Source organism: Amblyomma mixtum, chromosome 9 (genome assembly GCF_055824585.1).
Source record: "Amblyomma mixtum isolate Tamu chromosome 9, ASM5582458v1, whole genome shotgun sequence".
Classification (NCBI taxonomy): Eukaryota; Metazoa; Arthropoda; class Arachnida; order Ixodida; family Ixodidae; genus Amblyomma; species Amblyomma mixtum.
This window is the reverse complement of record NC_143020.1, coordinates 113,301,968-113,328,187: the sequence shown is the minus strand read 5'-3', so window position 1 is coordinate 113,328,187 and position 26,220 is coordinate 113,301,968. Positions and strand designations below refer to the sequence as shown.

At 52.2% G+C, this 26,220-nt stretch overlaps 2 protein-coding genes across 4 annotated transcripts in view; one reads left to right on the top strand and one right to left on the bottom strand.

Annotated features, from left to right (window-relative positions):
* LOC149330794 (uncharacterized) overlaps positions 1-26,220 on the top strand; it is a 100,863-nt gene that overhangs the window by 62,797 nt on the left and 11,846 nt on the right. The gene's annotated exons all lie outside the window — the stretch shown is intronic.
* Tsp (Thrombospondin) lies at positions 5,129-22,285 on the bottom strand. Its single transcript, XM_089561461.1, has 10 exons — positions 21,041-22,285; positions 18,959-19,318; positions 17,772-18,031; positions 16,490-16,718; positions 15,429-15,638; positions 11,812-12,033; positions 10,223-10,411; positions 7,448-7,754; positions 6,453-6,691; positions 5,129-5,562 (listed from the first exon to the last, which is right to left on the bottom strand). The coding sequence occupies exons 1-10, from the start codon at positions 21,863-21,865 to the stop codon at positions 5,203-5,205; spliced, it is 3,201 nt and encodes a 1,066-aa protein (XP_089417587.1). The 5' UTR covers positions 21,866-22,285; the 3' UTR covers positions 5,129-5,202.

Below are 26,220 nucleotides of genomic sequence, written 5' to 3'. Positions count from 1 at the left end.
TTACGTTGAGCGACAGGAAGACCGCAGATTGGGGGAGGGAACAAACTGCCGAGTTCATGATATTCTCTTCGAAGTACAGAAGAATAAGCGGACCTGGATAGGGCATATATAATAATACACAACTTAAAAAAAAAAAAAACAGCAGTTGCTAACACTAGGCCACCGACCGCGGCGTACTGTATTACACCGCTGGCCGATCGTAACAGTAAACGAAGTCAGCTTTTTAATGTAAGGCTGTCTTAAACAAGCCAGGTACCGAAACTCTAGAGCTTATCAGTTTTTTCTTCTGATAAGCTTCTTATTTAAGTATACAAGACAGATTTCAACAACGGTCTACTTTTTCATCGAGGAGGAATTATGTGCGACGGTGCTAAATGTGGGCGGAGCTTCACTGCAGACTTAAATTTTATCCGACTACAGTGTGGATGGTGTGCGAACAGCCGATGATCTCTGAGAGTAATGGATTGAAGACCAGTGGAAACGAAACGTTGCGGAGGTAGGCCGAGAGTCTATTGGGATTAGATCTGGAGTTTCGAAATTATGATTACGAATGAGATTGGGGTGGTCGTCACTAACTGACGCAGGGCACGTCTAATCGGATTCCGACGGGAAGAGCCTTTCGTCGTTCAGCGAACTTTGCCTTGCCTGGTAATGATGACAGTGATGATGACTTCATTTTAATGTCGGCCATGAATAAAGAACAATGGTTAGGGACGGCGACCGTCGTATTTGAAGTTCATCCAGCTCCGTCGACAGCGGAGGTCCTTGCTGGAATGCTGAACTTCTCAAAGCCCTTCGGAGAGGCGCAGTGCGTCCTTCCTACTTGCACGCACCGAAAGGGTTCCTCTCGAGCGGGGCGTCGGGGATCTCGAGCGCGACCTTCCTTATCGCGCCGGAGATCAGGCGTGCCTTGACTCTCGCTGCGCGGAATTAATCGCGGCGCTGCCAGAGTGAAAGCCCCGGGGGGACACGCTCGCGCGTCGCGTCGCGTTCGTCAGACGCCTGCAGTTGTGGAAAGGCTAGAGGAGGACCTTGCCACCGCGGAGAGTTCTCTCCGTCATGCCGCACAGGGCATGCGTGCGCGCCGTCTGGGTGGTCTCTGACACGCCTGTCGCTCCGTGCGCCCTCTCTAGAAACCCTGTACGAGGGTTAATATGTAAATAGATTTATTACCAGTGTACCCCTTCCGCTGTCCTTTCTACTATCCCCTCACCTCTTTCATTTCACTCCTACACACTGCCTACTATCCTTTATTTCCGCTGCCCCAGCTCAGGTGCTTCCTGACGCGATGGCAGATGGCGGGGCTAGCAGCAATCCTTTGTCTTCCATTTACCATGTTCATTAAAAACCATATACTACTACTACTACTACTACTACTACTTCCAGTAGGATTTAAGAAGCAGCCCAGAAAACTCCGCGGACGGGAACAAGGGGGGGGGGGGGGGGGGCGATGCGCACACCCGATGGGCACGGAACCTCTCTTGGACGTCCCGCGGACGTCCTGAAACGTCTATAGGAAGTCCAAGGGAGTTTTAATGCCCGTTGGGATGCGGTGAACAGAGGAAAGGTGTAATTTAATTCAGACCGGACCTGTAGCTCAGGGATTTGAGCATCTGCCTCGTATGCGGGTGGAGCGGGCTTTCCAACAAGTACCCGATTGGACATCCAACGTGCGGGGTTTCCAGTGTATTCATTTTAAACCCATGATACAAGCTTTCAAAGCCCGGTCCGGTGGTCGGCTTCTCTGGGGGGAAATGCTTGGAAACTGGTTCATTGACCCCACCTTGTGAAAAAGGAAGATAGCTCGTTCCATGGTGCTCCTTCACCAAAGCTGCCCTTGCGCTGCTAAAACTCGTCATCATACAACAGGATTCAGTGCCCCTGTCTGTTTCGTTTCTTTTGTTCTTGTACTCGGGTAGTTTTCCGCCCGCGTTCTTCAAAGAATGGCGCACTAACTAGTTGCCCAACAGCGAATGCTGGCCAGGCGGATTGCAGTACTGTTTTACTCAGAGCCCGTCCTAATGGGTACTGGTTTAAGAATGCTTCGCATGTAAGCCGCTGTTTAGTACGAAACCTAATTCGGGAGTGTCGACTTGCGAGACTTGTGCCCGCTCTGCTTCGATCGGTCCCGGGAGAATTGTAGCTCATTGATTTGTTTTGCAGAAGTGCGCTCCGCCAGGTTAATTTACTGAGTCATGAATGTTTTACCGGTCGTAGTGGCACTGTTAGCCGCGAGGCCCGCCAGAGAGGAGTGCTTCGGGTTAATTTCGACCACTACAGTCGCATACAACTCGAGAGCGCAGATCGAAATTCCCCTCGTAGGAGACACCCCACCCCAAAAGCCATCCATCCAGCTGCTATCTCGCACTAGGTGCGATATCGCATATCGCACACCACACGCAGGCGTCCGGAGGTCCTTAATCGCTGAGACTCGTGAAATTGCGCTTCCGGGCATGATTTGCGGCTGACTTTCGGAAGGTGAACGGAGTGTGGCCCCGCACATTTGGGGCGCTTGGGGTCGGCTGTGACTACGGGGCTACGGTTTCTTTTGAGCAGCTGCAGGAATCTGTCGTTCTCACCGTGGACTATGCGACCATCTAAAGAAACATCCGAAGTTTTGGAGCGGCTAGCTCTCAGGGTTTTGAGACGCGACGTTGTGACGTGCGAAAGCTTTGTCCCATTGTGCTTTGAAATAATAAAAAAAGGTAAATTCTGGGGCTTAACGTCCCTGAGGGACGCCTGAGCTATGAGGGACGCTGTAGTGGAGGGCTCCGGATTCATTGAGACCACCCGCGGTTCTTCAACGTGCGCTGACATCGCACAGCACACGGTTGCCTTTTGCGTTTCGCCTCCATCGAAACGCGGCCACCGCGGCCAGGATTGAACTCCAAAATACCTCTGCGTAGTGCATCCTTCCAGTCAGGAAGGAGACGGCCCAACTTAACAACGACTATAGTCGGATACAACTTGAGAAGGCAGCGGCTTTTCCCCCTCAAAGGCTCCCCTTCCAGCCAATGGCGTCGGCCAATCCTCATGACGCTGCTAGGGTGACAATGCGGGGAGCGGTGCCACAATCGAGAGACAGGTCTATTCCCGACTATGGAGAGAGGGGACTATCTCCTTTTATCTCCCACTCCCTGCTTTGTGACACTATCGTGGTCATGAGAATCGGCCGACGCCACTGGCTGGAAGGGAGTCCTTTGACGGGGAAAAGCCGCTGCCTTCTTAAGTTGTACCCGACTAAAGGCCACTGATGAGCTCTCCACGCTGGTCTATGGCTGTCCTAGCCAGCGCTAAGGCCCATTGAAGAAGAGCTCTTGCTCCGCCAGGGCCCGCTGATGATGTGCCGAGCCCGAGTGAAGCCAAGCACTCCAGGAAGGAGAGGGAGGGTAAGGGAAGTAAGGAGAGGTAATGGCAGTGTTACATGAGCCACGGCTGCCCTGATCTCTGAACAGATGGGGCTGTCAGCTGTGCCGCGCCAGCCTCGCCCGTCAGTGAACACGGGACAAACACAAGTCCTTCGCAAAGTTCAAACTAAACACTCCACTAATGCTCTACAACATCGGATAGCCAGCCAGCGTGGTGCGCCTAGTCTACACATCGTTGCACGCATCTATGGAAGCCAGTGGGCGAGGGCAAGCCGTGTACGCGACCCGTTGACGGACGCCTGATCTTGCGCATGCATGTATGCGGGCTTGAAGTGAAGGTCGCCCTGGAGGTCCCTTTCTGGCGACGCCATCGTGTTAGTTTTTTTTTTTTTCTTGCTTCTTCTCGCGACAGACTTTTCTCGTAGTCTTGTTTGGCGGGGCGTTGCATCGGAATATCTGTTTTTCTCTTCATCGCGCTCGCCTCGCGACTCTTCGTGTCGCTTGTCTCGTTAGCGAAGCGTGTCGACAAGCGCTTCAAACGCCGGCGACGTTCTTCTCGACGCCGTCAGCGCTTTTTAACCGCCACGATGGAATTCCGCCTCGCTGTGCGGGCTCGGTTTTGTTGTACATTGTTGCGCGGAAGCGGGCCTGTTCACGCTTGTCTCGCGTGTCTCCCCCCCCCCCCCCCCCCCCCCCTCCTTCCGCTCTTTCACCCCATGCATGATCCGCGTTCCTCGGCGCCGACTTTGTTTCCAGGTAGAGACTGCTGACATCCAGATTTAGCCCCGTGTGCGTTGTGAGGAGAAAGGAACGACGACCTTACGAGAGGGGGAGTCGATGTTCTTCTTTTTTTTTCGTCCGTGTCTGCATGCGTTTCCCGCTGCAGGATTTGCATCTCGGTTTTCGTAGAAGGTGAACCAACCGGATGCTTGCTCAGTGCGGAGGCATTCGCGGATGAGTCGTGCAGTTCAGAAGATGCAAGCATTGATACGCGGAGAAATGTAGTTGATCTGTGCATTCGATGTCTGCAGTCTGCGAGGTTCACTTGATTTGAGGCGATTGCTTCAGCACCGGGAGTTAAGAGTCACCTCCTTCACGGGGACTGTGTCTTGCGTAGGTACGATATTCAGTGTTAATGACCTTCGTTTACAATTACAGCCTCACTCACTCACACTCGCTAACTCATTCAGCTAACTCACTTACGTGCTCACTCACTAACTGACCTACTCACTGGCTAACTTACCTACTCGCTAACTCAATCATTCATAAACTCACTCACTGACTCACTCACTGGCTAACTCACCTACTCACTCGCTAACTTACCTACTCGCTAACTCACACACTCGCCAACTCACTCACTGGCCAACTCAGTCATTCACTAACTCACGCACCTACTCACTCGCTAACTTACCTACTCGCTAACCCAACCATTCACTAACTCACTCACCTACTCACCGCAAAGTTACCTACTCGCTAACTCGCACACTAGCGAACTCACTCACTCGCTAACTCAGTAATTTACTAACTCACTCACCTAATCACTCGCTAACTGACCTACTCACTCGCTAACTCACACACTCGCCAACTCTCGCTAACTGACTCACTCAATACTGGCCTGATTCCACAAGAGACACAGACTTAAGTGAATAAAAGACACAGCCGCGTCTCTCTTTCAATCAATCAATCAATCAATCAATCAATCAATCAATCAATCAATCAATCAATCAATCAATCTACTAATGGCTCATCGGGAGGGGGAGTCGCGGGCTGGAAATGGCGAAAGCCGCACTTTTATTAGGTCTGATCACGTGGGAAGAAGGAGACCCCCCTGCGGTCAGGCCAGCTCGTTGGTGAAGATGGGACCCAGGGGCACCTGGGACGGGGTGACGTTGTCCCTGCGCGCCTTCTTCCTCAGCTCGGGGGGCAGGTCCCGGTAGGCGGCGTCCGGCAGCGCCTCGTTGCAGCGGTACACCAGGTCCGACCAGATGATGGCCTCCTGCGAGAAGCAGAACACGCCCAGGCGGCCTCCCTGCAGCGTCGAGTCGTAGATGTTGCCCGAGTCGGCCACCATCTGGTCGCTCTCGAAGATGCGCAGCCGGATCAGGCCCAGCGCGGGCCGGTGCAGCAGCAGCCAGCGGTAGGCCACCTTCTCCTTCCAGCCCACGTTGCGGGGGTCGCGCCACAGGAGGCGCACCTGCATCGAGAAGCCATACGCGCTGTTCAGCTCCGGATTTGAAGCGACGGCTGTAGATTGGTATAGTCGGATACATCTCAAGAACGAAACAGCAGATGAACATCAAAGGAGCCCCTCCAGGCCGCCGTACTGGTTCAGTGGTTATGGCGCTTGGCTGCTGACCCGAAAGACGCTGGTTGAATCCTGGCCGCGGCGGTTGAATTTCGATCGAGGCGAAATTCTAGAGGCCCGTGCACTGCGCTATGTCAGTGCACGTTCAAGAACCCCAGGTGGTCGAAAAGCCTCAGTCGTTTTGGGACGTCAAACCCCCATAAGCATAAACATCAAAGGAGCCCCTCCAGCCAATGGCGTCGAGTGATTCTCCCCCTCACCCCTTTGTCCGTTCCCTTTGGACCTGCTATAGCCGAATACAACTTGAGAATGCTGCGGTTCTACCCCATCAAAGGACACCCCTTCCAGCCAATGGCGTCGGCCGATTATCATGACCGTGCTGGTGTGACAAAGCAGGGAGCGGTAGATGAAAGGGGATAATCCCTTTCCTCTGTGGTCGGGATTAACCCCTCTCTCCATTGGGGCTTCACTCCCTGCATTGTCACGCTAGCAGCGTCATGAGAATCTGCCGACGCCATTGGTCGGAAGCGTGTCCTTTGGCGCCGCGTTCTTAAGTTGTATCCGACCGTAGCTTGAAATCGCAGCGGTGCCGATGAATGGGGAATGACTAGGGCCGTAGAATTAATTTACTGTACCGAACGTTGACTTCCTTACACAGCATCCAAGTTCTTGCTTGGGTGGCATGTTTCGAGGGTACGTTCTGCGGCTCAGATAGCGCGTGAGGTATTGCCTCATATTTAAAGTCGTCAACGAGCAAGCAAGGCATTGTACCTACGTACCTGTCCCGGCGTGTCTCCGGTGTGCCACAGGGCGTTCCGCAGCGTCTCGCCGGGACCGGTCTCCGAGTGGACCAGCTTGAGCTGGATGCCCGGCTCGGCGACGGCGCGGAACGGCGTGGCCTGCCAGTACGTCTGGCTGCTCTTCTTCCACATGACGGCGTAGAAGTGGCCGTTGTCCTGGTAGCCGAACACGAAGCCCACGTAGTCGTCGTCCACCTCGGTGTCCACGAAGAAGGTGCCTGCGGCGAGACCAGAGAGGGGACTTCGTCGAGTGTTACGGGCCTCTGGGTATCGCCTCGACTGATAACAGTGCACACATAACACGCTAAACTCAGCAAGACGGCCAGCTTTGACAAACGTGGCCCTCGCGTCTGTCCGTGTGTCCTCGTTGTCATTCTTTGTGTTTGCTTCATCCCCTTAACACGTAATATATTGAAAAAGATAAGGTGATTTCGTATGTGTGTACTGATTCGGCCGATTCAGTGCTCGGAAGCAGATGTCGATAGAGGAAAACAATACCCGGTTGTTCGGTCCATGCAGCGATGGTGGCCACATTTGGATACGGACCAAATATATATATAGCTTTAACGGACTGGAAAGCGCAGCGATAGCCTCGGCGTTTTGTTAACCCACACATCGCAAACCGGTTCCCGCGTACCCTGTGGAAGCTAGCCACAGTACCCAAAGATGGTGCCCGTGACGTCACGTGAAAACTATCTGTATGCGTTCGTGTGCTTAAATTGAAAAAGCTGTCAGCTGGCCGAAATTATCCAAAGCATTGCAACCATGTTTGAGAAGAAAAGCACTGTGACGTCAGTGAAAGGGAGTGCCGACAAGGCTTGCATTAAGAGGAACACTTTGTAGGTATTGCCACGCTTTTTTCTGCATTCTGTCTCGCTGTAGTCTGCGCGTGGACCTGGACGTTCTTGGAAAGGGAGACATGATGATGAACTCTAGGAAACGGGGAAAAAAAAAGAAGCTTTCAATGCGCTCACCTTCGAAGTCCACCCCTCCGAAGTTGTGGAAGCCGACGGCGAGTCCCGGGTCCGAGTTCATGGTCTGCACGATCTCGGCGCCCTTGTTGTAGACCACCCAGTGAGGGTCTATCTGCGAGTCTCCCTCGGGGTCCAGCACCACGGTCTGGTAGGCGCGGAAGTCGGTGGCGTACACGCGCCGGTTGTCCGGGCACACGTCCAGCGGGTCCGGCACCGAGTCCCCGTCGAAGTCCTCGCGGCACGCGTCTCCCACGCCGGTCCGATTGGTGTCCCGCTGGTCCGGGTTGGGCACCAGCGCGCAGTTGTCCTGGTGTCCGTCGAGAGAAAGAACGCGCACTGTGGCAAAGCCTCATCTGACAGCGGGAGAGAGCGAAGGCGTCGTTGATCAAACACCAAGTCTGTCTTCAGAAATGCTGGAAATCTCCTACGTGCTTCAATCGCATCTCCTTGGAGTGCGCAAATATTCTAAAGTGGTAGTGTGTACTAGGTCACCCACTTGATGGGTCGATTTGGAGGTAAAATTTTAGACCGGCACTGATTGACGCTAATTAGAACGTTCGAATAATCTCATCAGAGGTACCAGCGCGCACCCGAAAGACGCGGGTTCGATCCCGGCCGCGGCGGTTGAATTTATTGAGGAGAAATTCTAGAGGCCCGTGTACTGTGCGATGTCAGTGCACGTTCAAGAACCCCATGTGGTCGAAATTTCCGGAGCCCTCCACTACGGCGTCTCTCATAGCCTGAGTCGCTTTGTGACGTTAAACTTCATAAACCAAACCATCATCAGAGGTAAAGAGGAAGAGGGAAGGCAAGGATGTTAACCATAAGGGTATTCCGTTGGCTACCCTGCCAACTAGAACACCCTTCTGTGTTTGAGTCCTGCTACGGTCGTGGTTAACATGCCTGTAATCGCAGTGTTTGAGAAAGCGGTAGCGTTTGTCTCTGCGTGCAGTGTAGGGTGGCGAAGCGATGAATTTGGTCACTTGCCGTGGCGCGAGGGGTATAGGAGGGTGGCGTGTGAGTTAGGTGTTGGGTGCATAGGATGAGTCGCGCCTCTCTCGGGACGCCCTTGCATTGATGATTCTCTAGTGTGTTTCGGTGTCTTTGGGGGTCGCGCTTGTCGGGGCGGAGGAGCAAAATGTGTTTAAGAAAATGGTGAAAGAGTTTTTTTGTTTACTTTACGTTAATGCAGGAACGCTCGTGGATGATTACTGATCTTCACATATTGATCCCCGCTCGCGCTTATGCCAGTAGGCGTGCTCCTGAAAGATAAAACTTTCGATGAGCCGCTATGCTTTCGCGATAGAATGCGGAAACACGGAAATGGATTAGGAGGTACGGCATACGATATAAGAGACAGGGAAAGAGTTAAAATTGCAGAAGTGCTGTCGGATAAGGTGCTTAGTATTTCGCGCCGGCAATTCCTGTCTCACTCGCTGTCTGGTTGCGTGACGAGCATGGCCGTGGTTTTCCGCTCTCGAAAGTGTAAGCGCCGAGTGGCGTTTACTAAGCCTGTCACGCAGCATATGTAGCTGTTCTCGCTTTCGTTCGGTCTGAGTGGAACATGCTCATCTGCGGCACGGCGCAGTTACATATTTATGAGGTGTCGCCCTTCGGCCGCCCTGCGGCATGCGTCGACATCGTCACTGAGGCCAATGACAGCAGCCGCGCTCAGTGTGACCTGCAACGCACCTGTCTGGATGGGAAACTGCTTTTTATAGGCCTTGCGGGGCAGTGACAAATTGAGTAACCAGTAAAAGACACGGTTATCTATGCCGCCGCCGCGGTGGCTCGGTGGTTATGGCGCTCGGCCGCTGTCCCGAAAGACGCGCGTTCGATCCTGGCCGCGGAGGTCGAATTTCGATGGAGGCGAAATTCCAGAGGCCCGAGTACTGTGCGATGTCAGTGCACGCTAAAGAACCCCAGGGGGTCGAAATTTCCGGAGCCTTTCACTACGGCGTCTCTCACAGCCTGAGAGCCTGAGTCGCTTTGGAACGTTAAACCACCATAAACCATAGGCCGCACGGTTATTTGTACTCTTTTAGCGAGCTTCGTCTTGATTATAATGCATCATGAAATTAAAGATATTCTTTTTTTTTGAGGAAAGGGTATGGCGCAGTAACTGTCTCACATATCGGCGGACACCTGAACTGAGCCCTAAGGGAAAGGGAGAAAGTCGGGGTAAAAGGAAAACGATTGAGAGACGCCGTAGTGGAGGTCTCCGGAATAATTTAGCCCACCTGGAGTTCTTTAACGTGCACTGACATCGCTGAGCACAAGGGCGCCCTTGCGTTCCGCCTGCATCGAAACGCGGCCGCCGCGATCGGGTTTGAATATGCTCTGTACGTTTTTGGGTACTTTGCACGCAGTGCTGTTCGCCGCTAAAGGCTTATGGTCATATGCGATGAGGATGGATGAGGGTATGTGTGAACAAGGGTGTTATAGTTACATGGCGTGTGCTACTCTTAGTATACTACCCGTAATGCCTTAAAAAAATGGTCTATAGAGAGTCTATAGACTTCTTATTGACTCTATTGACCTCCTATGGATATTGTTTTTTGTATATTCATACTCTACAGACTGTCTATAGACAAAAGTTCACTAAAAGTGTGCGGCCATAAATCTGTAGATTGCCTATAGACTCTCTATGGGATTTGTGTTACCTGTAGACTGTTCTCGAGGATTTGTTTATAGGCAGTCTATGGACTTTATAGACAGAAGTCTATAGACACTCTATAGACTGTGTAAAACTTTTTGTAAGGGTGTACTACTCGCCTGGCTGTCGGGCACCCCATCGTTGTCCTTGTCGAAGTCACAGGCGTCCCCGTCTCCGTCCGAGTCCGTGTCCAGCTGGTCCGAGTTGGGGTCGTCCGGGCAGTTGTCGCGGCTGTCCTGGACGCCGTCCCTGTCCCGGTCGATGTTGTCGTCGCACGCGTCGCCCACCAGGTCGCGGTCGGTGTCCGTCTGCGCGTTTGAGGTTGACTTTGTTGTTTCTTTTCTGGCCCCGTACCTGTACGCGCGCAGTGACTAGCTGCTTGCCATGTAACGCTTCTCCGTAGCTATGATAATCACGTCTAAATACCATGCTATCACGCCCTGCTATCAGATTGTGGCGTTCTGCTCAGCGGTGTGGGTCGTGTGAACCGTGAAGACTGGATGTCGTGACGGAACCCCGGAACTTAAGAAAGGACCTACACATTTTAATCTTTACGTACAGTCGGGGACAAAAGTCTCCGGACCGCGTGTTCCTGTAACGAAGCCGATAGCTCTGCTATTAGTCGGCGGCTGGAGACCACACTTGTGGAGGTAAAAGTCAAAATTTTGTTCTTTTATCTCCACAAGCGTGGTCTTCAGCCGCCGTCTAATAGTCTAATAAGCTTCGTTTGAGGAACGCACGGTCCAGAGACTTTTGATCCCTACTGTACAACTACGTTATAGTACCTATATCGATATTTGTGCTTAGCGCGTAAGAATGCAATAATAGATTGAAAAAATAGGATAACTTAAATGAAACAGGCCTGCATCCTGTTTAGACATGAGAAAAAGGGCACTTTGTTGACATAAACTGCGACAACTTCCAACTTGGACGCTCGCCTTACAAGTGGCAAAAATTTAGCAGCTACGGGTCTGACATGTTCAATGTTTTTTTTTTTTCGTTTTCAATGCTGTTGGCCGCTTTCCTAGTACTAAGCACGTGAGGACGCCATGTTTGTATTATTAACGTCATTATTTTGCGCGATAATACAAGGATAGACAGTAATTGGTAAAATGAACAGGCTGGCAGCTGCCACCCGTCTTCTTCGTCTTGTGCGCCATTCAAATCTGTACACAGCAGAACACGTATATAAAAAATAATTACAAAATATCGTCGTAAGGTGTTAAGTAACTTGGCGCTCATTTTGCTGCTGTGATTAGAGCGTTTATGTGGACAAAGGAACCATTTTGGATGACTGGTCAGAGTGCCTTTTTTGCTTCGCAGGTTCTGTAAGAGGAAACTAGGTGGCAGCACGCTCAGTTTATCACGTGATTTTCAGCCACGTTTTAAGCTGGAGGCAGTCTGGACTATTTGTATATGCACTTTTTAAAGCGTGTTGACGAAAGGCTTATTTCTCTTATGTAATGAACGGGAGAGATCTTACCATAGAGGAATGCGTAGTCGTCTTTTTGCTTCACAATTCTCCAAGAGGAAAACAAGGTGGCAGCACGGTCAGTAGCGCGTGACTTTCAGCCACTTTTTACGGTGCAGTCAGCGTGAACTATTTATATATTCATTTTTTTAAGCAGTGGACAAAAGGCTTATTTCTATTACGTAGTGGACGGTTGGTCTCCTGAGGGAATACTACAGGGGAATGCGTATAGTTTACCTGGTCGTCGTTGGGGACCCTGGGGCAGTTGTCGCAGGCGTCCCCGAGTCCGTCACCGTCCGAGTCCCTCTGGTCCCTATTGCGCACCGTGGGGCAGTTGTCCCTCTCGTTGGGCACCCCGTCGTCGTCGGCGTCTTCGTCGCACAGGTCCCCGCGCCCGTCGCCGTCCGAGTCGATTTGGTCCGGGTTCGACACCAGCGGGCAGTTGTCGCACGCGTCGCCCTGCACCGTTGTGGAGGAGTGGTCATGCAAGGGCAGGCTGCAGTATATGCATGCAGCCGCGTTTACATGAATGCGACAGAAGTCGACTCGAGTCCACTTTTTTAGGAAAGGTGTCAACAGAAGTCGACTCGAGTCCACTTTTTGAGGGAAGGTGCAAACAGAAGTCGACTCGAGTCTACTTTTTGAGGGAAGGTGCAAACAGAAGTCGATCCGAGTCCACTTTTTGAGGGAAGGTGCAAAAAACGTCATTGAAGAGAGTTTGTCACGTTTTTCCTTCTCAAAACCTGCTCTTTCCCTCAAGAAGTTGGCTGGATTCGACTTATGTCGCATTCATGTAACACGGCTATGACGACAGGCGCCCTTGATCCCGGCTCCGTATCGCCTGAGCATCGGCTTCGCTAATTTTACTTGTGCATTGATCAGTCGCGCCCGCCGACTTTTTCATGTCAGCAGCAAACGGGACTTGCAGCGTTTTTTCAGTTGGAAATAATAATAGTAAAAAAAAGAAATAGACCCGTGGTGCTTTAGAACGTCAGAGTGAGCTCCATTGGAAAGGAAGTGTGATCGGAAGCGGCCCGAAACAAGATGCTGGTTTGAGAGACAAGCTCATTGCACCAAATTGTAAGAGAAACACTTACGCGCATAACCATCTGCTGTGCTTAGACAAACTTAGCACAGCTGCATAGAGCACAATGAATGAACACCACTTTCTTCTTTCTCTCTTTCTTTTCTTGGCGCCCTAATTAGTGAACAATCACCAGTGTAGGTTTGCCTCTTTCGTAGACTACGCAGCAAGGCTGGCTAGCAGTTTTCAAAATGGCCAGTGGTAGTCGTTGCGCGGTTTGCCCGTCCCCTTTTTGAATACATCGAAGAACGGTTGCGGATGTGAAGACTTTTCTTCTTTTTTTCGTCTTTTCTCGTCGAAGTCTCTCCCTCCGACCGACAGTATGCGCCCCTAGCGTTGTTCCTGCCGCCGTCGTTGGAACCGCGCCCAGGGTCGCCCGTTTTTCCTTTCGCTCGAGTCGTTTCCCGGCCGAGGTCGACCATCACGTGATGCCGAGGGCGCTCGGGCGTCTGTTATATACTACGGCCATAACACACGCACGCGCGATCTCCGAGTCCGATAAACGCGCGCCCCTGCGGTGTATACATATCGATCGGTTTACGCACGGAGCGAACGTATGTGCGTGTATGTGAGGTCCTATACTAGACCTCGGCCTTTTCCGACGAATGAGCGCGATAGACGTGCGTAGAAGCTTACAAACACACGCACGCCGAGGAATACGTCCGACTCGCCGCGCTGTGCGGCGTAATAACGCTGCACGCGACCGGCTTCCAAACGGCACATCACTGTGGGCGACTCGCCTCCGTTGGGCCATTGATCGTTGGCGTGTCGCTGTTTTCAGCTGATGGAAGCCCACGCTGGAGTATTGCTCTGCGTTTAATTTCTCTGCCTCTTTTTTTTTTTTTTTGCACCGCTTACTTTCTGTACTGCCTGGATTCCTGTCGAGTTTTTCGTCCCCAAGATGCTCCTCGTGTCCCGAGGCGACCTGCCCGCCGCTCGCTTTGGGTTTACTGGCCTGTGGGTGATAGACGGCTGCAGGGTCGAACTCTCCGTACCTCACCGCGGGCGGGCTTGCATCGTTTTTGCCGACTGTGTAGTTTGCGCGTATACAAAACTTTGTGGGTCCGTGGCCTGAACGTTTCTCAGCACAGAACGCTTATTATACATCCACTCCACCTTGGGGGATTCCCCCTAAACATTTGACCAACACTGTTCCCACTTCGAGTTATTGATCAATTCGCTCTCGCCCTTCCATAAGCTTGTCGTCCCGGTTATCTCGGTTGGTAGAGTGACTGCTCCGGTGAAGCGGTGGTCCCGGGTTCGAATCCCGGACCAGGACGAATTTTTCTTTAACTGCGAAGTTTCTGAGAAAGCTGTGTAGCTTTCCTTTGTAGCTGTATGGCAGCGTTTGGGTGGATGTCAATGAGTAATTACTCCCTTATTACAAATCTACTCCACCTTGGGGGATTCCCCTAAACATTTGACCAGAACGCCATAACTGCGGTGTTTAGGTAGTATTTCAGCGGAACAGGCTTCAGTGCTCACTTGTGGGAACAACGTGGTCATCCTTTGTTTTCATTAATCGTGAAGGACCCGTGATCAATTAAATGACGAATTCATCCCTCTCTGTATCTTTGGCCTCACTTTTATCCCCTCCCCCTGTGTAGGGTTGCCGACCGACGCATGTGCCTCGTTAGCCTTGCTGCCTTTGCGTACTTATCTTTCCATCTTGCTAGATATACGGATGTTTGGCTGTGCACTTTAAAGAGCCCCCTTCCCTCACGCCATCCAGATTGTGATCGAGTCGAGCACGGTCAGTCTCGACTGCGCTTGAATGTGGTCGCCTGACGACTTCTTATCCGCATTTGAGTTCGATGAGCATCGGCTCAATTAGGAGTAAAGCCGTATCAGTCTTCAGTCACCGTGGCTTTCTCGTTGCCCGCGCTTCCTTGCTTTCGGGCGCGGCTTATTTGTGTGGAAAGTGCGCCTAGTGATGGATGCAGCCTTCCGAAATGATTCACTACTAATGTATTCGCCGGCAAGTCTTCATTTTGTCATCTACAGGCTGGTTGCGGTATGCTACTACTTCCTCCCAGTTTGAGCTCCGTTGTATGTTGACCTGGCCCCGGTCATTGCTAGTCACTGTTGAGCTGCTACGAAGGGAGATATCTATAGATATCAAAGGTGATTTCTTGGCAACTGATTGATCAATATAAGATAGTCACCAGAAATTGAAAAATGTCAGAGGATTTAATTCACGACGTTTCAGCTGGGGAGCGAAAAAGGCTGGTCCGTCAGCCGAAACGTCGTGGATTCAATCCTGTTAGGTTTTTAAATTTCTGGTGATTTTATCTCTCGCGCGTTTGTGTGTGTGTGTGTGTGTGTGCGTGCGTGTGTGTGTGTGTGTGTGTGTGTGTGTGTGTGTGTGTGTGTGTGTGTGTGTGTGTGTGTTTGGACACACTGCAGGCCAGTGCTTTGGCGAAAGCGGGTGGGGGCGACTTCCAAATGTAAGCATACAACAAAAAGAACATATACAATGCGAGGAAGAACATATGGCAAACTACACACTCCCGAAAAAAAAAATGAGTAAAAATTGCTAGGCAGCAACAGATCTCGTGTATGATTCGAATCCGACTTTCATGACAAATAACTCCTTTTGTAAGGAAAACAGGATGCATTAGGCATGCAAAATATGGCTTTCGAATTCTTCATTTGGAAGAAACAGGCGAGAGTGACGATTACGTCGAGCTGAAAGAGTTCGCTAAACGGCCTGCCCGGAACAGCTAACGCCGGGGTGGGAGGGAGCAAGAAGGCGGTTAGTAGTGCTCGCCTGGTGGTCGGGTCCGTCCGGGTCGGTGTCCTCCTGTCCCGGGTTGGCGGCCAGCGGGCAGTTGTCCGGACTGTTGGGCACCCCGTCGTCGTCGGCGTCGTCGTCGCAGGCGTCCCCGATGCCGTCCCCGTCGGCGTCCTCCTGGCCCGAGTTGGGCGTGCCCGGGCAGTTGTCGGCGCGGCACCGGGCGTGGCGGCACGGGAGGGACACCTGTGTACCCCCAAGAGTGATTTTGGGTTCCCCCATTTTGTTTTTGCGTACTTCTTTCGCCGCGATTCTGGAAGACGTGGAGTAAACCCTTCAGCCGTAAACTCTAGCGTGAACTATGTCTAACATGGTGTCGCTTTTGAGGAGTTTTGGGCAGTTCATTTGGATCCCGCACGGACTCGATTTGTGGAAAATTAAATTTCGGTGCGGAAAAATTGCCCCATTACTTGTCATTTTTTTCTTCTTTTATACCCTGAAATACGCGGCATAAGGTCGATGTCTCCGACTGGTGCGACAGATGTCCATTTTGATCTTTGAGCTGGCAAGGTCAGCGGCATTGTAGAGTTCTAGCGCATCACCTCTGAAGTTAGGTACCGATGTCGGCGTAACGCTGTTTCATTTTGCTTCTGACCGCTGCACCTTTTGTAACGTCTAACTTTGAGCCTTCGTTCGTCCTTCTGTACCCAAAAGTCTTGAGAAGCCGAGACCATCAGTGGCCCGCTTTGTTACCTTACAAAAATTTTTTAGAAAGTCTAACACTCTCTTTACACTTCTGTCTATAAAGTCTATAGACGCTTTGTAGACAAATCCTATAGAATAGTCTATGGGCAATACAAATGCTATAAACAGTCTACAATAGACAATGTATAGATTTATGGCCATGCACTTTCAGTAGACTTTTGTCTATAGACAGTCTGTAGACTATGAATCGACAAAGAAATATCTATAGGAAGTCAATAGAGTATATAAGAAGTCTATAGACTTTCTATAGACCATTTTTATGAGGGGGTTCCGAGCAGGAGTCATCTGGATAGCGTAAAAGAAGGCGGGTTCTTTCCTCCTCCCCCGCTCACCTCCGGCCATCCGTCGAGGTCCCTGTCGTGGCCGCAGTGTCGGCCGTCGCCCGCCCATCCTACGCGGCAGCGGCAGCCGTAGCGCCTGTCTTCCTCCCGGGCCCCCCCGTGGGGAGGGACGCAGTCCGCGTTGGCGTCGCACAGGGTCCCGTCGGGGCAGGTGCCCGGCCGAGGGTGGCAGCCGGCCGTCTGGTTGCCCAGGTAGCCCGGAAGGCACTCGCCGCACAGCCTGCGAAGGTTGGACGGGATTAAGTAATGTTTTCGAAGGGACCGTAATTGGCCTCCAAATTGGAGAGTCTTGATGGACAGGTTACCTTTCCAGGATTGCTCGTGGGCACATGTCGCTAAAGACGTGGGATTATTGTGTCAGTGAAGGTCCCGTCTGGACTTATCACATGCCCCTTACAAAAAGAGTTTTAGACAGTCTATAGAGTGTCTATAGACTTCTGTCTATAAAGTCTATAGACTGTCTATAGACAAATCTTAGAGAACAGTCTATAGGCAATACAAATGCCATAGACAGTCTGTAGACAATCTATAGATTTATGGCCGTACACTTCTAGTAGACTTTTGTCTATAGACTGTGAATAGACAAAAAGCAATGTATATAGGAAGTCAATACAGTCAATAAGAAGTCTATAGACGGTCTATAGACCATTTTTATAAGGGGCGGCTTTTCATACTACGAGTGATGATTCATTGAATCATTAGCATTGGGGGAATAGTAATGAGTTATTACTTTCCTGGCTGAGGTCGTGTCCTCCTTGTCGAATTCCCACAAATACATGCTCTTCTTCCGTCTAGAGGCTAGCTTAGCTCAAAAGTTTTATCTTCGCCCGCAGAACAGACAACCGGTTGTGAATTCTAGTGGGAAGGTTGGATACCGTGGCGCGTAAAGAGCGATTAGAATCATGTGGGGTGCTGACCTTTTGCATAGAATAACATTATCACAGCTGGCACAGAAAAGAAAGTAAGATGTTGTTTCGAGGGGTGGTGCATATCGTGGACCATGATTTAGTTCCGCTTTTTTTTTTGTTTCGGGTTGAGTTTTTTCTGATTCTATCGGTTTATCAGGAACCAAGGAAGTTTTTTCGAGAGGAGCTCAAGGTTACTTCTTCTAGCTGGGGTAGTAGGGAGGAAGGTCGGTTCTGGAACAGCCAAGAGAGCAGGGGGTCTGAACTTGAATAGGGCCCCCCCTCGGGTTCCCACCTGCATACGTGCCTGCGGCTGACTAGCTGTTGATTTCTCGGCTTTCTGCGCTCATCGCCGGCGTCCAGCTCACCTCGAGCCCTGCGTGTTGATGCAGCGCGAGTTCGGGACGCATCCCCCGTTCCGACCATCGGCGCACTCGTCGATGTCGCGGCACTGTTGGTGCGCCGAGCGGGCGAAGTGCAGGCCCACGCCGCGGTGTTCGCCGCCCTCGTAGCCCCGCGGGCACGGGCCGCACCGGAAGCCCGGGGACTCGTTGATGCACGTCACATCCGGGAAGCAGGGGCGCGCCGCGTCGCACTCGTCCACGTCCTCGCAGTGCGTGCCGTTGCCCTGGGGATGCACGGAGGACAGTGCAAAGGAAGGGTACGACGTGTTAGGACTGCTAGCCTCCGAGATGCGCGAAGGACAGAAAAAAAGAGAGAGAGGGAATGATGGTGGTCATGTGACACCATAATCACGGTCTCGAAACAAGTACAATGCACACGAGCACAGATCTTCCAAAATTTGCAGAAACACCGATATATCCCACAAGCGCCCGGTTTCGAGTAGAGTTAGGAGAACCGCCTTCGGTGTGCACGTTGGGATCGATTGATGGCCGCCAGTTAGTAGAGAGAGAGAGCTTTGATTTGCGGTAGAGTGGAAATGCAGGCTATCAGGCTATAGCTACTCCGCATTGGGGCAGAGTAGAAGGGAGATGTAGGCCAGGAGTGAGGATGCGAGTTTATGGTGGGACAAAACAATACAAGCTTGCACACACGATATGCGACCATACGTGTGTCCCCGCAGTAAGCACTAGTAACCCCCTTTTCCAGAGCCAAAAGCGTTACTTGTACCACAGGCACTGATGGAGCAATCAATGACTCTCGGTCCAATACTCCTTTGACCTTTTAAGTGTCGAGAGATGACGTTTTGGCCTCGAACTGACCTTGAAGTAAGGTTCAGGACCTAAGAGGTTACTGCTGCTACCGCTGTCGGTACTGCTGACTCATCTGTGGACGTTAGTCTTCGGACACGAACCGACCTGGAATTGAGATCCCAGGGTCTAAGACGTTGCTGCTGCTACGGGCACAGCTGACTGATGTGCCGAAGCGCGGACAAGGACAAAATGGACAGGAGTCATCCTCTTGTGCGTCGCCTAGCCACTTTTGTGCTTGTCTAAGTTGTTCAGCCAGCGCTGCCCTTAACGTCTTATGTGTTGCCAATGGTCCAAGCACTTGCGGCGCTTCTCGTGTGTAAAGATGAAGGCCGGTGACTGACCTGGAAGCCCTCTGGGCAGGGCCCGCACTGATACCCTCCTCCGGGCGTGTTCCTGCACTGGACCCCCGGGAAGCAGGGGCGGTGCAGGCCGCAGCTGTCCACGGGCTCGCAGCGCACGCCGTCGCCCGTGTAGCCCGGCGGGCAGGGCCCGCAGCGGAAGTCTCCCTGCGGCGTGTCCACGCACCGCACGCCGTCGAAGCAGGGCCGGCTGGCGCAGGTCGCCGGCGCCACGCCCACGTTCATCACCACGTCCCCGTACGGGGGTCCCTGCCCGCCGGGACGGCAGAAGTGGCACCGGGACAGCGTCTCGGTCAGCATGAGCAGAGCGCGTGTCTGAACCTCGATGGCCTTCTTGGACTCCTGGGGTTCGCAGGCACAAAGCGGGGAGGCGGTGGTTGGGAGTGAAGATTGGTATCAGATATTTTTAGAACGGGGTCCCCTATAGCTTGAGGGACGGACGGCTGATTGGCCTTCAAGGACACCGGTCTTCATTTCGATGGAACAGAAAACCAGCTGTCCGAAGTGTCTGATTCAGCAGCCATTGTGTAAAGAACGATGTAGCTGTATTTCAGAACGATTCCATTACTGTGCGGGCTAGTTTTCAACTAACTATATCCCTATGCTGGCTGTCGTGGCGGTTCAGTGGTTATGGCGCTCGACTGCTGACCCGAATGACGTGGGTTCAACAACGGCCGCAGTGGTCGAATTTCGATGGAGGCGAAATTATAGAGGCCCATGTACTCTGCGATGTCAGTGCACGTTAAAGAACCCCAGGTGGCTGAAATTTCCGGAGCCCTTCACTACGGCGTCCCTCACAGCCTTAGTCTCTTTGGAACGTTAAACCCTCACAAACCAAACCAATCCCTATGCTCGAAACAGTACTTGATGAGCCTGCTGGCAATCGCACGCGGGTAAAAGTGTCAAGCGGGGAACGAATGCAGCCAGAGCCTAGAGAACGTAATCTTTCCTCGAGTGAAGCGGCCGTCATTTTGGCCCGTGTCCAGATCTTGGGCATTACTTGTGTTGTCATATGTGTGCACGGCTCTGCGCACCACTTTTGCGCACGCCTCTAAACGCGCTGAGGCCGGGCTCATGTTAGGGAGGCTTTTCTAGTCGTCAGCGCGAGAGGCAGCGCGGCGTTTTTTGCAACTTGCTTTTTTCTCATCGTCAGAATACGGACTGGAGCGGCAGTGTAATTCGGCAAGGATTTCTTAAAAGAAAAATAATCCGCTACGTATTAAAAACAGCTAGGTTGTGTTCTGTCATAGCGGTATAATATTGGGCCGCAGTAGGATACAAGTAAAGATAAAAGCGGCTCTTTCCCGTGAAAGGACTCCACTTCCAGCCATTGGCGCCAGCTGATTCTCATGAGGTTGCTTGCCTGAGTAGCGGGATAATTCAGGGAGCGGACAATCCCCTTTTTAAAAAGCCCTTTTTAACATATGTCACAGTAGCAGGTGCATGAGAATCGGCCGACGCCATTGGCTAGCGCGGGGGGTGGGGGGGGGGGGGGGGTTGGAGGTTGGAGTTGGAGAGATACTCTAATGCCTAATAGCCTGAACGAAAGCTAATCTCAACTGTAACCTTATTTATGAATTTTAGATGTTGGGAATTATGCTGTAGATAGTGGAATACTCAACAAGAGCGGTGCTCTGCTAGAGCATTATTTTTTTTTCTGAAAGAATAAAATCAGTATATCAGTCCGCAGATGGAAGCATCTCGTGCCATTGGCGCAACTCTCACTGACTTGTGGACGTTAATTCTGGGATTAGACAGTGTATGAATGTTCAGTGAATTATTTTAATTTTCCGTGCAGCTTAATTACAAAAGCAGTTGTAGTTAAAGGCTGCTGCCACAAGTGATGACCGATTTGTATCTTTTGCACCCTGATTTTGGCTAATGTCCTATTCGTTTTCCGTCTCATGCGATCAATTGCTTTGCCCACTGGGAGAGCTCTCGCAACCGCTAGCTCCGAAACAACTAAGGTACGGAACATTCCAAAGGTTCTGTTGTTAATTTTAGCGCTACCTACTTAAAACCGACTGGCAAAGTGGATTTACAATGTTTTTATGGTCGTCTTACGCCAAGCATGTCGATGAGATCAATGAGGGCCCTTGTCGCCAGGCGACCGAGGTCCCCTCGCAAGTGCAGCGTCTCCGCCTCGTCGTTACGAACACTCTCCGACGGCATCGCCATTCTGCCGCTGCTACCGGACGCAGCCGTGGAGGGCGTCGCCGCTTCTCGTCTGCTGCAGGACGCCGACGCCCTCTGGAGCACGTTGTCCGCCGTCACGTCGCGGACGGTGTCCACTTTTATCCTCTTGTCCCGGTACACCCTGAGTCCGGTCGACTGCCGAGCCATCTCCCTCAGGGGCAGCGACAGAGAGAGCCGTTCCTGCAACTCGCAGTCCAGGTAGACGTGTACATCCGTGTTGGGCGTCGATTCCGGCGGGCCTTCGGACGTCAGGAACAGGAGGACCACCTCGCGGGGCATCCCTTCGACGTCCACGGCCGAAGACGTCGGCGGAGGCGCCGTGCCGTTGGCGAAGTAGTCCTGGAAGACGTCGGTCGACCTCAACCGCAGCCTCTTCTGGGCGCCCTCGAGCGCGAGTCGTAGGCCGTGGGTCGTGTCCCCCGTGAACTGCAGCTCCAGGAGCGCCTGTTCCTGGCTGAAGCGAGGCCTGAGCGGCGCCTCGCGTAGGGTGACGGCCACGCCAGAGCGAGACGTGGAGGACAGCGTTCGCCACAGGGTCGAGGAGAGGGCGATGTCGTGCATGAGGTACGATCTGGCCTCTGGGAAGCCTCTGCCGTCTGCTTGGACCCCGCCCTGGATCGAGGACAGTATTAGAAGGGCTAGGCCGGTCGACCGTAGAAGAAACCTCTGGACAACTCGGTGTCTCGCTGTCATGGCCGAGCGCTTTGGGCGCCTACAGGGCTGCCTGTCGGAGGAGTCTTGTAACGCTTGGAGACAGCTGTCACGGTGAAGGTCTTGGGCGAGCGCAATCCTACGAGCGCAGACGTCAGGGCGTTGCCGGCCTCCGCAGTTCGACGTATGTGTCGAAGCGTCGCTGTAAAACACACGTCGACAAACCAACCGTCCTTGAGCACGTCCGTGGCTCACGAAAATAAAGGAAAAAAAGCGGCCTTGTTTGTCAATAGGGGCAATGCCACGGGCACTGTTCCAGAGAGAGCGTAGTACACTTCTTCGCGGTTTTCTATGATGGGCAAGTCTTGTGGCCTTTCGGTCGGTTTCCAGTGGCGATGTTGGCGCGGCCGAGTCGCCGGAACGACTGGAAAGCAGCTCCGGGGTCGTCGTTTCTTTTTTTTTTTCTTCGTCTCATTTTTTTCCCCCTCCCTCTTCGCCGCTGCAATGTGGAGGCCATCCTTCTGTTCAACGCTCTGAGAGGGCTTTCGCGAAGGGTGGCGCTCTTGAGAAGCCGGGGACCTTCTGCTCTGATTGGCTGCGATGACGTTGGCGTCGGTCACATCTGGAGTCGCTCCTGAACGCAGCCGTCCGCCGCGTTTTGGCCCGCACTGTCCATCGTCGTTGCAGTTTCTGTGTGTCGCAAGTGTCTCTCGCGACTCTTGCTTAGGCCCAACGGCCTTGCAGCCGTGTCTTTCAGCGCCTTATCCGTCGACGGCCGCGTTACGACGATAGGCCGGCTTCGGCGCTGCATGTTTATTCACAGCTCGTGCTTCGTTCTAGGCGGATCGTGGTTTGCAGTTTGCCAGGATGTTTGCTAGCTTTAGCGTGACGTGTCGTCTTTCGTTCTTCGGTTGGCTGACTGAGATTTCGAATGGGAGGATGGGTTTCCGGTTTCTTCACTCACATTCTACCGTTGCCTACGAAGTGTCCCATGTTAACGGGGCTCCGCACACTGTGACCTTCAGATGTTGCGAGCTGCGTGTTCCCAGCGCCGATTTGATGGTTCTCCCGAAGCCAGCGGTTCTGTCTGTGCACCTGCGGAGTATCGTACCGGGCAGACTTTATGAAGGACACTTACAAGCCACCGAGCCGTTCTTCTGGTTTATGAGGGTTTAATGTCCCAAAACGACTCAGGCTATGACGGACGCCGTATTGAAGGGCTCCGGAAATTTCGACCACCGGGGGTTTCCTTTAACGTGCCCTGACATCGCACAGTACACGGGCCTCTAGCGTTTCGCCTCCATCGAAATTCGACCGTCGGGGCTGGGATCGAACCCGCGATTTTCGGGTCAGCAGCCGAGCGGCAGCAGCCGTTCTTCTGAATTTCTTCTTAGGGAGATACAAGGTTACCCTCAAATGAGGACGCAATGTGAAACCTGCGTTTAGGGGCCTTACGATGAACGTGGAATGGGGGATGGATCGCTGTCTTTAAAGCCTAGGAGCTTATGAGCGATATCTTCACCACAGACAACAATGCCGACTCGGGTGTAACACTGCACTTTTCCCTACCGAGAGTAGGGCAGCACGTCTTCTCACATTAACTGAAGTAAAGTAGATTGGCGGTATGTAGTGCGTACTTGTGCATCCGCTGTTATCTCTTGCACAAAAAATTCACTTTGAGCAGAAAGTTGACATTCCTCTTTGGATCACTCTCACCGCTCACAGAGATTTCGGCAGTCCATGTATAGGTAGTCTGTAGGCGGTACACAGACTGTCCATTGAAATTTCTGCGAGGGATCTGTTTGTTAACCTGCATATTTTCCCTAGTAGTGTCTCGATTCGAATGAGCTTCCACAGTCAGCAGCGCACACAACTGACTCATGCAATTTTAAAACGTTTGCGACCCCCCCCCCCCCCCCTTCCATTCTAGCATTTGACAGTATTTTACTGCGCTCAATCCGTGCGTCCTTTTAGCCACATTTTTTAAATATTTGTGCTCCTCCGCCTTGCACACCTAAACGGGACGGTAAACTAAGTTAAGATTAATAGTAAAACACTTTGCCTTCATTTTAGCATCGTCTCTCGGTTCGTTGATTGATGAGATAACCGCTTATCGCGGCTTATTTAACTTAACGCATAGTTTCGTAACGTTGGGAGGAAAGAGATCGCCGAGTTCACCGATCTGGGCCCGTTCGAGACGACGAGAAGTGGCTGCCAACGCAACCGAGGGTCCGGGTAACAAACCGAGCGCATCAAAGAGCGTGGGGCGCTAGCGAGGCGGGTATAGAGGGATGACGAGGAGAAGGAAGTGGGGGGGGGGGGGGGGGGGGGGGGGGGGGAGACGCGAGGAGGGCGACGTCTGGCGAAAAAGCACGTTTGGCCCCGCCGTCACTTCGTCTTCATTAATCTGGCCCGGCTTGACGTGCTCTTGGCCTCGGCTTAACACCCGAGCCTGGGGAGGAGGGCCCGCCTTCGCTTTTCGCTTAACGTTTTGCGCGCGTTCTCTTTTTTTTTTGTTTTAGCTGTTCTTATTTCTCGAACGGCGCAACGAGGCGAACATATATGAAGGTCGAGCTTTGCTAAAAAGAGGGAGTCCTTCCTAATAGCGTTTTGCGTATCTGGGTTTTTGTTTTCTTGTTTTCCTCTACTCATTCGCACGTGTAGGCCACATTTGCGCTGACAGTGTGGCAATTTGAAGGCGGTTCTACCTCCTCTCTCACTCTGCATCATCTCGCTCGTTCCTGGTTTCTTTGTCTTATTCGGTTTGATCGAATGGTCCCGTCCTGGTGACGACGTAAGCGATGACGCGGGAGCGTTTTTTGGTCCCAACGCCTGTCAGCCTCTTTAACGACGCTGCTTAAACAGCTACTGGGAGCGTGATGCTCGTACAGTGACTGCTACAGTGGAAACTGCGCAAAAAGCCCGGGAAACCTGGACAAGCGCTCCTAGTTCGCACGGCTGCCGCCAAGTGCCGAGTGGCGCTGGACATTCAAAATCGCCGCGGGAATTTCGAACGTTCTGTGCATCCCATTAATATTTTACGGCCGTCGCAAATAGTTGCTGTGTAAAATTGGTTTTTGAGGAAGGGAAAATGGCGTAGTAACTGTCTCATATCTCTATGGACGCCTGAACCGCGCCGTTAGAGAAGGGAGGAAGGTGGGAGTGAAAGAAGAGAGGAAAGAGGTGCCGTAGTGGGGGTCTCCGAATAGTTTCGACCACCTGGAGACATTTAACGTGCACTGACATCGCACTGCACACAGGCGCCTTTTGAGTTTCGCCTCCATCTAAATGCGGCCTCCGCGGTCAGCTTCGAACCTGGGAACTCCAGCTCAGTAGACGAGCGCGCTAACCACCGAGCCACCGCGCTTAGGAAGTACTTTATAGGTCACATTTTGCAGCGAGGAGGATCAGTCGGTGATAGTAGTCGCCGTGTCTCGCAGAATTTCTTGGGACTCTCCAGTTCTCTCAGAATTACAAGTTTAATATATACTGGGCAGTGCAGAGGAAGACGAAATAAAGCTGTATAGTTCTCCCTTGGAAAGGAGTAGGCACCAGAATTATCCAAATATTTCAGTTCTTGTACAAGAGTGCGTTTGTATCTGCTATGCGCCGTGGACATTCGCTCCGCCAGTGGTAGCCGCCTTATCAGGAAGACTGTCCCGTTTTCGCGGCACCATGTGATGGTTTGGTCTAGTTGGCTGATAGTACGCTTCAAGAGAGGACAGGGACCACCCAGTAAGCCGCATGAAACCGCAGGACCGGTCCCACTTGCAGCCAGTTTATTCATCTCACATCCCCCCCCCCCCCCCCCCCCCCCCCCCGTATATCGCGTACTTACTCGCATAATGAGAGCGCTCGGATAATGAACGTGCCCCATAATTTGGCTGTCAAAACGTATAGTATTTGTTCCCCCGCGTAGTGAACGGACCCCTTTCTTTGGTTCGCGGTCTTCTAACGATGGTAACGAATGCTAGCAGGCGTTCTTTGTTTGAACGCCGAACAAACTACGCGATACTGCGCCCCACCCCGTGGAACGAAGAGCCAATAAGGAATGTATGCGAGGAGTCCGAGAACCAATACGAACATGGTCACTAAAGCTTTCTTTGCTTGATCTCCCGTACTGGCGATTGCAGGAACTTGTTGCTGTTCGGATTAGCGCTTAATTCTGTGAGTTATCTAGGGTGAACTCTAGTTGTACCCTGTTAGGACAGTGTTGTGGCCCTCCTCGCGAGTTATACGTGGAGGTTTACATTTAAAAAATTGCGCCCGGTGTACCTGTTAAGCTAAATGCCACTTAAGTGCGCTGACACCTTGCTTAGCTTTGTTTATCTTTAACTTGTTATAAGCTTGAAATTTCGAGTTGCGCCTGACTGTTCCCTTACAAAAAAAATTTTTAG